Source organism: Electrophorus electricus, chromosome 8 (assembly GCF_041902795.1).
Source record: "Electrophorus electricus isolate QZ-2024a chromosome 8, ASM4190279v1, whole genome shotgun sequence".
NCBI lineage: Eukaryota > Metazoa > Chordata > Actinopteri > Gymnotiformes > Gymnotidae > Electrophorus > Electrophorus electricus.
In genome coordinates, this window is record NC_137504.1 from 381,503 (window position 1) to 394,787 (window position 13,285).

Sequence of the window (13,285 nt, forward strand, 5' to 3'; positions counted from 1 at the left end):
CATGTCATACTTCATACTAACCTTACACCTTATGGTACATTTATTAGGCATTATAATATGTCTAATCACGGCATGAAAGAATATTAAGCAATATTTAATTAAGCTCACATTTAAGATTTATACTGGGTTTTACCAAATATAAATCGATATGGAAAAATACGTCCTGGAAAAAATATTTAAAACAAAAGTGGAATTTCCAAAATTTTGAGCATCAAGATGACATAAATGGTCACGCTCTCGCTCCCGCTCTCGCCCTCTCTCTCTCGCTTTCTCTCTCTCTCTCGCTCTCTCTCTCTCTATATATATATCAGCTGTGCAAATGCTTCATTTTATATATATATGTATATGGAGCTTATCTCTGTGTCCTGTACAAACATTTATGACTGTTATTCCATTATTTCTATTAAGTAGTATTGCCAATATGTGAACTCATGGCACTAACTCACAAAGATAATAAAACTAAGCAGAGATTAATATGGTAGTTATTTAACTTCCCAGTAAACAGAACTGAGGTGAGGTGTCCTACTTCATGTTGTCCACCATCTGTTTCTCCAGTGTGATGAATCACAATGTCCAGTATCCTGTCACATGATAGTGGCAGAACTTTCCGGTTAACTCATACTTAACCTTGAAATGTACCCAAGAACACTTAGCACTTCAGAACCAGGGCTGTACAATGATCAGTTGTTGAATCATTGAAACAACTGATTACATTTGTTTAGAAAATGAATCAATGCCCCCTGCATTTGAATCACTAATCAATAATCACACATTGGTTTACTTCCTCTCTTCAGCCACATTCCCCTCTGGAACAACGCATATCCATACTAGCTTAGGAATTTGGAGTCAGTGAAATTCATGATGGCTGCAGAAGCTGCTATTAGCAGACGCCTCTCAGTGGTGAGAGTTCTTAAACTTGCCCATTTAGACAGAAAGCTGTTGAGACCTGAGCCAAGAGTGTGTGTGAGATGGAAGCGTGTGAGCTGAAAGTGGCTGTGCACTGAGTGTGTGTGAGCTGAAAGTATGTGTGAACTGAAAGTGTGTGTGAGCTGAAAGTGTGTGTAAGCTGAAAGTGTATGTGAACTGAAAGTGTGTGTGAGCTGAAAGTGTGTGTGAACTGAAAGTGTGTGAACTGAAAGTGTGTGTGAGCTGAAAGTGTGTGTGAACTGAAAGTGTGTGTAAGCTGAAAGTGTGTGTGAACTGAAAGTGTGTGTGAGCTGAAAGTGTGTGTGAGCTGAAAGTGTGTGTGAGCTGAAAGTATGTGTGAACTGAAAGTGTGTGTAAGCTGAAAGTATGTGTGAACTGAAAGTGTGTGTGAGCTGAAAGTGTGTGTAAGCTGAAAGTGTGTGTAAGCTGAAAGTATGTGTGAGCTGAAAGTGTGTGTGAGCTGAAAGTGTGTGTGAGCTGAAAGTATGTATAAGGCAAGAGTGGGTGAAAACCAAGATTGTGTGCGAGACGAGTGTGTGTGAGTTGAGTGTGTGTGAGCTAAGAGTATGTGTGAGTCAAGAATGTTTGTGTCAGCCGTGTGTGAGACCAGTATGTGGGTGAGCTGAGTGTGTGTGTGTGTGTGTGTGTGTGTGTGTGTGTGTGTGAAGTGAGAAGTATGTGAGTTGAATGTGTGTGAGCTGAGAGTGTGTGAGCCGAGAGTGTGTGTGTGTGTGTGTGTGTTGAGTGTGTGTGAGTCGAGTGTATGTGTCAGCCAAGTGTTTGTGTCAGCCGAGAGTGTGTGTGCCAAATATGTGGGTGAGCTGAGTGTGTGTGTGTGTGTGTGTGTGTGAGTGAAGCTGGTTGTTTAATTTGACAAGGAAGAGAGTGAAGGATCAGGTTCCAGACTCTCACGTCCTCAATAATGTATCTGCCTCACTCCCACTGACAAGACCGCCTGCATTATTAATCCCAGACACTCACACTTTGTCATAAAGAGGATAAATAGCAAAGCAATAGAAGGTGAAGCCCAGAAAACATGAACACATCATACCCAGAACACCTAGTACCTTAATGCGAGATCCTGAATGAACACAACACAGTGGCACCAGACCCAGCGAAGGTGGTCTCCACTAAACCCATTATGTTCATGAAGGTGGAGGTTTGAACCTTAGCATTGCTGATGCTAATGAAGGTTCTTTTGTGGAAATTAGCCAAGGCAGGGGGGGTTTGTGTAGCAGAACTCAGCCTCCTGGTGTTGATATACAAGATTTAAAACAAATGAACGTTAATCTCTTCAGATTCAGATCAAGCTACATGCTGCATGGTTTATGTATTCCAGTGAATTGGGTCAGGATGTAAAGCTCTGTAAATATCAGCTAAAATCAGCCACAGTCTGCTCCTGAATTAGAAACAGATGATATAGCAGAGCTGCCTCTGTCCTCCTGAAGATTTACCAGCACTGCGTCTCTCCCCCAAAGATCTACCAGCACTGCCTCTCTCTTCCTGTAGATCTACCAGCGATATCTCTCTTCTGTATAACTAGCAGACATATCTCTCTCCTCCTGTAGATCTACCAGCGATATCTCTCTTCTGTATAACTAGCAGACATATCTCTCTCCTCCGGTAGATCTACCAGAGATCTCCTTCCTCCTGTATGAGCACTTGTGACACCATCGTCTCACAGTGACAGTGTCCAGTCAGGGAGTCTTGTGAGTGAGAGAGTTTCCTGACACATTCATGCTAAAGCAGCCTTCGTCTGTGCTGAACGGGGGCGTGTGATGGTCAGCTCACTAAAATCCTCCTCTACACTGCACAGAGGAGAGAATCTTTGTTCTCTTTGGCTCAGAGCGCTTGCAGGAGACGCTGGAGGTCAGAACAGCATTTCTCACACATTCCTTCCTTGGATAAAGATCTCTGACCTGAGAGCTGAATGAGCTACCATCACACGTCAGGGTGTCAGAGCCAATAACACTCATGTTTATGAGTGTTAGTGAAATGACATGTGCTTGCTCTCTGGATGCTAGGAAGTCTTAACCAGGTGTAAGTAAATACAGTGAGAATGCTCAGTCCTGCTTTTTATGCTACACTACACAACGCTACACTACACTCACTACACTACACTCACTACACTACACTACATTCACTACACTACATTCACTACACTACATTCATGACACTACACTACACTACACTCACTACACTACACTCACTACACTACACTACATTCACTACACTACATTCATGACACTACACACACTCACTACACTATACTACACCACAGTCACACTACACTACAGTACACTACATTCACTACACTACACACACTCACTACACTACACTACACTACACTCAATACACTACACTACACTACATTTACTACACTATACTACACTACACTACATTCACTACACTACACTACACTATATTCACTACACTACACACACTCACTACACTACACTACATTACACTACACTCACTACACTACACTACATTCACTACACTACACCCACTACACTACACACACTCACTACAATCACTACACTACACTACACTACATTCACTACACTACACACACTACACTACATTCACTACACTACACACACTCACCTCACCACACACTCTACACTCACTACTCTCAGTCTTCCATGTTGTACACTGGTAGCTGTAGAGTTAGCATTCCTATCTGTTAGGCTATCTGTTGCCATATTTAGTTTGTGTTAGTTATCCTCCAATCCTTCATCAACAACCAGTTTCAGACCACAGGACCTCAACACTACTGTTTGATACACTTATCCCAGCTCAACAATGTTGTGTCTGATACACTCATCCCAGCACAACACTGCAGTGTCTGATAAACTCATGCCAGCACAACATTGCTGTCTGATATATTCATCCTAGCTCAACACCTTCTATAATGCCAGTATCACTGCTATGTTGAGAAAGGTTTGCTACACGAAGCATCAACACTGGTCTTGTGGTCAGAACCTGAGGAGTACTGGAAGGGCTACTGGTCAGTACTGGTAGGGGAAGGCTGACTAGTTGAGCATGGTGACTACTAGCTGCAGTCTGTATCTGCACATTTCTAAGATACCAGGTACATGTGCTATAGTGGGTGGTGAGTGTGTGAGAACGCTCTCACTGATTACTAGGGAACACGTCCACTCAGAATTACTGTATTTCATGTTTCATTCCTGCATGTGCAACAACCATTCCACACAGCATTGAGAGAATACCTGGAGAAAATACCTGGAGAAAATACCTGGAGTGTTTTGGGTTGAGCAGGGACCTGCAGGAGCTCTGTGAGCATCAGCAGCAAAATTTGAAGAGGAAGTTGAAATCAAAGTCAAATATTTACATATCACACTGCTTACATAATACAGACAATAATCAGTCCCTGGTAGTAGATGCCTGTTTTTCTTATTTTCACATCTTATGCAATTGTTGCTATGCACTGCTGTTGTCAGGTGAAGTTATCCAATAGCAGAGTCTTCCACTTCTGTTCTGCAGCACCAGCACCCACACACAGCCTCATCCACATGGCCTCTCTGATCAGAGAGCACACACACACACACACACACACACACACACACACACACACACACACACACGCACACACGCACACACACACACACACACACACATATAGACACACTCACACACACACACACACACACACACACAAACACACACACACACACACACACACACACACACATATAGACACACTCACACACACACACACACACACACACGCACATAGACACAGACACAGAAACACACACACACAGACACACAGACACATGCACACACACACACACATACACACACACATACACACACACACACACACACACAGCCTCATCCACGTGGCCTATCTGATCACAGAGCACACACACATACACACCCCTATACACACAAACACACACACACACACACACACACACACACGCACACACACGCACACACACACACACGCGCACACACACGCACACACACACACACAAACACGTGCACACACGCACACACGCACACACACACATACACACACACACACACAGCCTCATCCACGTGGCCTCTCTGATCAGAGAGCACACACACACACACACACACACCCCTACACACACACACACACACACACACACACACACACACACACACACACACACACACACACACACACACACAAACCCCTACACACAAACACACACACACACACACAGCCTCATCCACATGGCCTCTCTGATCAGAGAGCACACACACACACACACACACACACACACAAACACACCCCTACACACACACCAGCCAGCCTGGCTCACCTGGGGGAGGGGCCATGTGCTGTGTGGGCGGGGCCGTGTGCACGCTGTACTAGAGCTCCCAGGATCAGCTTGTCATTTGATGTCTTACACAGAACCAGAACAGTTTCAGCATATTTCAACTTCTGATTAAACACTATTGTCTGTCCAAAACCCCTTTAACTTTAAATCTGGTGTTGGCTCAGTGTTTTCTGGAAGCTTCTTTACTGTGTGGGATGTAAGCTCATATTACTTGTGCTCTCGATTTTATGGTACATGTAGATTTATATTTGCTCTGTACTCATGTTGTATTTTTGCAGTTAACAAGCTTCTGTATTGAAATGTTTTGTTGATTTTCACTTTCTGAAATATTTTGGGACTGTCGACACCTTCTATATGCCTGTACTGGCATTTTGGTATCAGGAGTCATATGCCAACAGTCGTTTCCATCCAGGTGGTGTTTTATGAAACAACAAACAAACAAATAAATAAACAAAGTTAAAACAAACATTTGGTTGAACTGAATCAGCAAATATTTAAAAAATATCAGGAAATAAAAATTCTCTTTAGGTAGATTTTTTTTTGTCAAAAAAATAATTGTCTCATATAAAAAATAACACTGAGTCTTCTTCACTACAACTCCACAGCAGGTTAGGTGAATGTGACCAGACCTTCTGCGTCAGGTGCAACATTCCCAAAGCTCTTACAGATCTCGTCACGATGTGCTGTGTTTCTGAGACACTCATTCCCACCACCATCTCTCTCTGCAGTGCGTCTCCATGACAGTATCTCAGAGGAAGGCCACCATTACCTGATCTTTGACCTGTAAGTATCTCCGCTTGGGAGAATTAAAGACTTGGATGAAGTCCTGCTCTTTCTCACTTCTTTTAATCCTTTCTTTTAACAAAATTAGGGGAGTAACAATATTTTAATACCATATCAACCATTACAGTTACAGTGACAGCAGTGGTAAGATCAGTAAGATTAACACATTGGCAGTGGGTGGTGTTGAGTGAGACTTTAGGGGACAGGAGGTGCAGTGAGTGGTGTTGAGTGAGACTGTAGCGGACAGGAGATGCAGTGAGTGAGTGGTGTTGAGTGAGACTTTAGGGGACAGGAGGTGCAGTGAGTGGTGTTGAGTGAGACTGTAGTGGACAGGAGGTGCAGTGAGTGGTGTTGAGTGAGACTTTAGGGGACAGGAGGTGCAGTGAGTGGTGTTGAGTGAGACTTTAGGGGACAGGAGGTGCAGTGAGTGGTGTTGAGTGAGACTTTAGGGGACAGGAGGTGCAGTGAGTGGTGTTGAGTGAGACTGTAGCGGACAGGAGATGCAGTGAGTGAGTGGTGTTGAGTGAGACTTTAGGGGACAGGAGGTGCAGTGAGTGGTGTTGAGTGAGACTGTAGTGGACAGGAGGTGCAGTGAGTGGTGTTGAGTGAGACTGTAGTGGACAGGAGATGCAGTGAGTGAGTGGTGTTGAGTGAGACTTTAGGGGACAGGAGGTGCAGTGAGTGGTGTTGAGTGAGACTGTAGCGGACAGGAGATGCAGTGAGTGAGTGGTGTTGAGTGAGACTTTAGGGGACAGGAGGTGCAGTGAGTGGTGTTGAGTGAGACTGTAGTGGACAGGAGGTGCAGTGTTTATTATGATGGTAGTTGTTTCTGTTTGATCATGCTATGGTGGAGCATTTCCCTGTGCAGAGGAGCGTAGATGTGGCAGCACTTTCTCCTGCACGTGTCTGTTCATGGGCCTCTCACCTCCCCTTCAGTGGAGCTTTTGGAAAATGCATGAAGCTCACAGGTTCAGAGCTCCAGGGCTCTACTGTACTGGCTACAGATGCAGTTCTGTGAGCTGAGAAAAGAAGGGGACCGGCATGGGTGTGGGTGGGGGGGGAGTATGTGTGTGTGTACATGTGTGGGGTGTGTGTGTGTGTGTGTGTGTGTGTGTGAGAGAGGTGGCGTATGTGTGTGTGGGGTTGTGTGGGGAGGGGGAAATGTGTGTGTGTGTGTGTGGTGGAGTATGTGTGTGTGTGTGTGTGTGTGTGTGTGTGTGTGTGTGTGGGGACAGTGAGGTCAGGTACCTCAGTACCAGCCAGTGGAATGATGTGTGTTCGCTCTGCAGAGTGACGGGTGGAGAGCTGTTTGAAGACATCGTTGCCAGAGAGTACTACAGTGAAGCAGATGCTAGGTAAGAGTACACACACACACACACACACACACACACTCACACTCACACACACACACACACACTCACACACACACACACACACACACACACACACACACACACACACACACACATACACACACTCACACACACACACACACACACACACACACATACACACACTCACACACACACACTCACACACACACACACACACACACACACACACACACACACACTCACACACACACACACACACACATACCCCCCTGCACCCCCCGACACACATACTCCACCACACATACACACACACATACCCCCCTGCCTACACACACACACTCACACACTCACACTCACACACACTCACACACACACACACACTCACACACACACACACACACACACACATACACACACTCACACACACACACACACACATACCCCCCTGCACCCCCCGACACACATACTCCACCACACATACACACACACATAGCCCCCTGCACCCCCCGACACACATACTCCACCACACATACACACACACATAGCCCCCTGCCTACACACACACACACACACACACTCACACACTCACACTCACACACACTCACACACACACACACACACACACACACACACACACACACACACACACACACACAATTATTTTGCAGTAAGCATAAGTTTTTTCCAGTGTAATACATCCTACCCCCATACTAAATCTTCAAACATATTTAACCATGAACACGTTTGCACATCTTGTGTCTCTCAGGGTAAATATTTTACATGGAAGTCATTTGTCATCATGTCTTAATGTCCAATTAATCAATAAATAAATGGATAAAAAGCAGCAGTGTGTGTGTCAGGCCATGGACTGGATGAAATAGACTATCAGAGTTTCAAAACAAACCAAAGAACGCAATCAGCACTTTCCAAGGATACAGGGAGGAATCAATCAGTTTATATCTGCAGCAGCCCTGCTTTCCGAGTGCCCCACTGTGCAGGTTAATTAGCGCCTCCTGGATTTGACTAGTGCAATGACACACAGCTTCACATATTCAACATGATGACATGTAACTCCTTGATTTGTGATATGTCATTAACATTTTCTTTTGTATGTAACATTTTGACACTGTTACAGTCATATTTGGAAGAACTTCTCACATTGTCATGAAATTGTTCAAATAAAGAGTTGGGAAGGTTAGACACAGAAGGTCCTCCCATGAGCGCAGGGCACCTGGCTGGACTGGGCGCCTCCCAGCTGCTGACTGGGTGCTGTCTGGGTTTCGTCCGTAGCCACTGTATCCAGCAGATTCTGGAAGCTGTGCTCCACTGCCATCAGATGGGTGTCGTTCACAGAGACTTAAAGGTAAAAGCTCGCACAGCTACAGATGACATGAGGGGTCAGAATCCTGCCCTTGTAAGATTGTTAAAAATGAAAACAAAGTACAGTGCTGCAGTGTCACATTTTTGGCAGTAAATCTGTCATGAATGGCAATGCAATTTTGACTGACTTTGTTCTAACTGAGATTTATCAAAATCACTGTGATCACTTTAGACACGTTTAAACCTTTGCACATGACTAATGCCTGTTTCCAGAGAAGTTTGAATCAGTGATAAGGTGGGTGTGTCATTTCAGATTCAAAAACTGCAACAATACTGTGCTAATTCCCATGGATTACCTTAGCATCCTACCCATTTTTACAGGAGTATCTACACTAAATGCTGTATTTCTACACTCTTAAATGGTTCTGCAAAAATACTTGTTTTTGTTAGACTTTTAAGGAATACTGAATTTAATATATAATTATGTGTAATGTACTTTAAGGAATAAATACATTTCAGCTCTATTAAACAAAGAAGTGTAATCCTTGTCATAGATGCACACAGGTAGTTTCCGAAAGGAAATACAGCCATTTAGTGTTTTCGTAAGACCTTGTAATGCAAATACCAGTGAACCTGCAATGTGCATGTTGTCCACTTGAGGCCGCCAACAGGATGTCACTTGAGGTAGGTGTTTATAATCCCAATAGCTACAGCCTTTAACAATGAGACTCTGGTAGATCAAAATGAAAAGTCATAGAAACTTCCAACTAGATTCCAACTGACTTCTGAGAGAAACATCTTAATTTTGGAGCTGGGTTGCTGCCTCAGGGCAAACACGTTAGCTATATAACAGCAAGTCAGGTAGCTACATGTCTCATACCTTCATAACACCAATTATTATATTAGACTGGATGGTTCTACTACAGCAGTTAACCAAGATACCTGGTGATGACCATGTCACAGCAGTAATGGCTGTGGACTCCAGCCTTCCTGAGAGATTTTCACCTCACTGTCCATGTCCACTAACAGCAGTACATTACTGTTGTCTGGGTCACATCATCTCACAAAATGGAACCTCTTTAGTAGATGATGGGAAAGCTTTTCACTCCAGCTGGGAAGTGTGACGTGATTAGCTGTTGGCGACAGCAGCATGTGGGATGACATTATCTCCACGCATGTTTCAGTCCATAGAAGAGCTCGGGGGGAACGGCGGTTTAATCAGGGAGAACAGAAACCAACACCACCTACAATGTCCTTACCATGAACACTGCAGACATGCTACTGGCCATCTGTAAAACTCTCCTGCACGTGATACTTAAGGCCTCAGCTGTACACGTTTGATTGAGGCTGGCACACACTCCTTTAAACCAGGTGAACGTGTCTGATGAGCAGGTTAGCATAAGGGAAATTGTTGAAACCTATTGTATTTATAAACAGCAATACCACAATGTTGTACATGTGACATTTTTTTTGCAGCAAATATGAAATGTAAATATTGAAATTAGAAGCAGGTCTAGCATTCATTCCCACAGGCTTAAAGCCATGTCATAAGTGTAGATGAATGAGCTCCAGTGTCTCACAGAGCGTTGTGCAGAAGTAACAGCTCAGATGAGGTTGGTGTGGGCTGGAGAATACAGGAGAATCAGACGTGTTGGCAAGCAGGAGATGGAGGCGGCTGTGCGCTACATGCCCACGTCTCAGCTCTGATCAGATTTTCTTAGACTTATATGCATTTTATATAACCATTCTGTGTGTGTGTGTGTGTGTGTGTGTGTGTGTGTGTGTGTGTGTGTGTGTGTGTGTGTGCGTGTGTGCGTGTGTGTGCGTGTGTGTGTGTGTGTGTGTGTTCTAGCCAGAGAATCTGCTTCTGGCTTCCAAGTCAAAAGGAGCAGCAGTGAAGCTGGCAGACTTCGGCCTGGCAATTGAGGTGGAAGGAGAGCAGCAGGCATGGTTCGGTAATGACTCAAACACACTAGTGACCACTATTATACTGTAACTCTAGGTGGTTTGGTAATGACTCAAACACACTAGTGTCCACTACCATACTGTATAGCTCTAGGTGGTTCGGTAATGACTCAAACACAATAGTGTCTACTATTATACTGTATAGCTCTAGGTGGTTCGGTAATGACTCAAACCCAATAGTGTCCACTATTATACTGTAACTCTAGGTGGTTCGGTAATGACTCAAACACAATAGTGTCCACTATTATACTGTATAGCTCTAGGTGGTTCGGTAATGACTCAAACACACTAGTGTCCACTACCATACTGTATAGCTCTAGGTGGTTCGGTAATGACTCAAACACACTAGTGTCCACTATTATACTGTATAGCTCTAGGTGGTTCGGTAATGACTCAAACACACTAGTGTCCACTATTATACTGTATAGCTCTAGGTGGTTCGGTAATGACTCAAACACACTAGTGTCCACTATCATACTGTATAGCTCTAGGTGGTTCGGTAATGACTCAAACACACTAGTGTCCACTATCATACTGTATAGCTCTAGGTGGTTCGGTAATGACTCAAACACAATAGTGTCCACTATTATACTGTATAGCTCTAGGTGGTTCGGTAATGACTCAAACACACTAGTGTCCACTACCATACTGTATAGCTCTAGGTGGTTCGGTAATGACTCAAACACACTAGTGTCCACTATTATACTGTATAGCTCTAGGTGGTTCGGTAATGACTCAAACACACTAGTGTCCACTACCATACTGTATAGCTCTAGGTGGTTCGGTAATGACTCAAACACACTAGTGTCCACTATTATTCTGTATAGCTCTAGGTGGTTCGGTAATGACTCAAACACACTAGTGTCCACTACCATACTGTATAGCTCTAGGTGTGAGCTCATACTGTGAGCTAGCCTTACAGTAGAAGGACAGTGGATGGCTACTGTGCTCACAGCACCCTCTACTGCCTGCCAGGAACAGCAGAACCTGTCTGACACCTTCACTTCATATTCAGCTAATATTCAAAAGCATTTGCTGTGTTAGAAATTACGTATGGATTATGTTTTGTGAAAATGTATGCTAAGTAACAGAAGCTAGGATTAGCCACAGATAAGTTCTGTATTTTTTTAAAATGCATAACTTGTAGTAATTCAAAGTTCAAAGTTTGTTACTGTAAGCAATTTGTATACATACATATGTATAAACTGTAAGATGTACATTAGGTGCTGCATTAGTGCTGTATAACTCTGTGTAACTGTGTTAACTCTGGGCTATATAACTCTGCATAACTCTGTGTTAACTCTGTGTTAACTCTGTGTTAACTCTGTACTGTATAACTCTGTGATAACTCTGTGTTAATTCTGGGCTGTATAACTCTGTGTTGACTCTGGGCTGTATAACTCTGTGTTAACTCTGGGCTGTATAACTCTGTGTTAACTCTGGGCTGTATAACTCTGTGTTGACTCTGTGTTAACTCTGGGCTGTATAACTCTGTGTTAACTCTGGGCTGTATAACTCTGTGTTAACTCTGGGCTGTATAACTCTGTGTTGACTCTGGGCTGTATAACTCTGTGTTAACTCTGGGCTGTTTGGTCTTTTGCATAGAGGGTGAATGTGACATGATTATTCTCAGAAGATTTGGGCCAGTTTGCTGAAGTTCTGAACTGAGACCAGCCTGTTGCAGTCCTTGTCCTCGGCAGCCACACCTCCAGTTTAATATTAGCACTTTGCTCTTTCACACATATGTGCTCTCCGTTAGCTGTATGGGACAGAAAACAGCTGACTGGCACATCGAGACTGTGGGCTCTGGAGAGCAGAAACAGGAGACATAATAACTCGAGTCTCACAGAGACATCTGAGCTAGAATATTATGTTTTCTGTTCTGTTTTGTTTAATCTGGTTTATTTTTAATTCTACTAAACTAGTTCAGTATGTTCACCAGGAAAGTAAAATGTGGAACATTCAGTGTATGTGTGTGTGAGAGAGTTTGTGTGTGTGTGTGTGCTTGTGTGTGCATGTGTGTGTATGCATGTGTGTGTGTGCGTGCGTGCGTGTATGTGTGCGCGTGCGTGTGTTTGTGCATGTATGCATCTGTGTGTGCGCGTGTGTGCGTAAGCATGTGTGAGTGTGTGTGTGTGTGTGTGTGTGTGTGTGTGTGTGTGTGTGTGAGTGTATGGGTGTGTATGGGTATGTGTGTGTGTCGGTATGTGTGAGAGAGAGGGATGGGTATGTGTGAGAGAGAGAGAGCTTCCCTCCCTAACAAAGCTTCTGTTTGTTTTATTAACTTTCTGGTTTAAATGTCTTCATTGTTAGTTTGTGGACGGTTCAGGTTTTGAAGGCACCTGTCATTTGTAATGCAGTAGAATGTGCCAGGCAGTGAGAGGCATGTGAGGTGACTGTCAGCGTGACGCCCACTGTTCCGACTCTCCACATGCCTGGAGAACACCCAGAGTTCTGAGGAAGAGATGCCACGCCACACAACACCACAGTGCCCTCTACAGGGCAATAGCTCACTCTTTCCCATTATTCAGTTAACCATGTCACCTAATCTAGATAATCAATTTAAGAAATGTTTCCCTCAGGATTTTGCTTTACATTAATTACCTGTGTATACTTTCC

At 44.0% G+C, this 13,285-nt stretch overlaps 1 protein-coding gene across 3 annotated transcripts in view; it reads left to right on the top strand.

Annotated features, from left to right (window-relative positions):
• camk2a (calcium/calmodulin-dependent protein kinase II alpha) overlaps positions 1-13,285 on the top strand; it is a 52,821-nt gene that overhangs the window by 20,013 nt on the left and 19,523 nt on the right. For all 3 annotated transcript variants that reach the window (XM_027026097.3, XM_027026099.2, XM_027026098.3), the window contains exons 4-7: positions 5,993-6,047; positions 7,337-7,402; positions 8,672-8,744; positions 10,554-10,656. In XM_027026097.3, the coding sequence (XP_026881898.1) occupies positions 5,993-6,047; positions 7,337-7,402; positions 8,672-8,744; positions 10,554-10,656 (297 nt within the window). The remainder of the gene's footprint in view (positions 1-5,992; positions 6,048-7,336; positions 7,403-8,671; positions 8,745-10,553; positions 10,657-13,285) is intronic.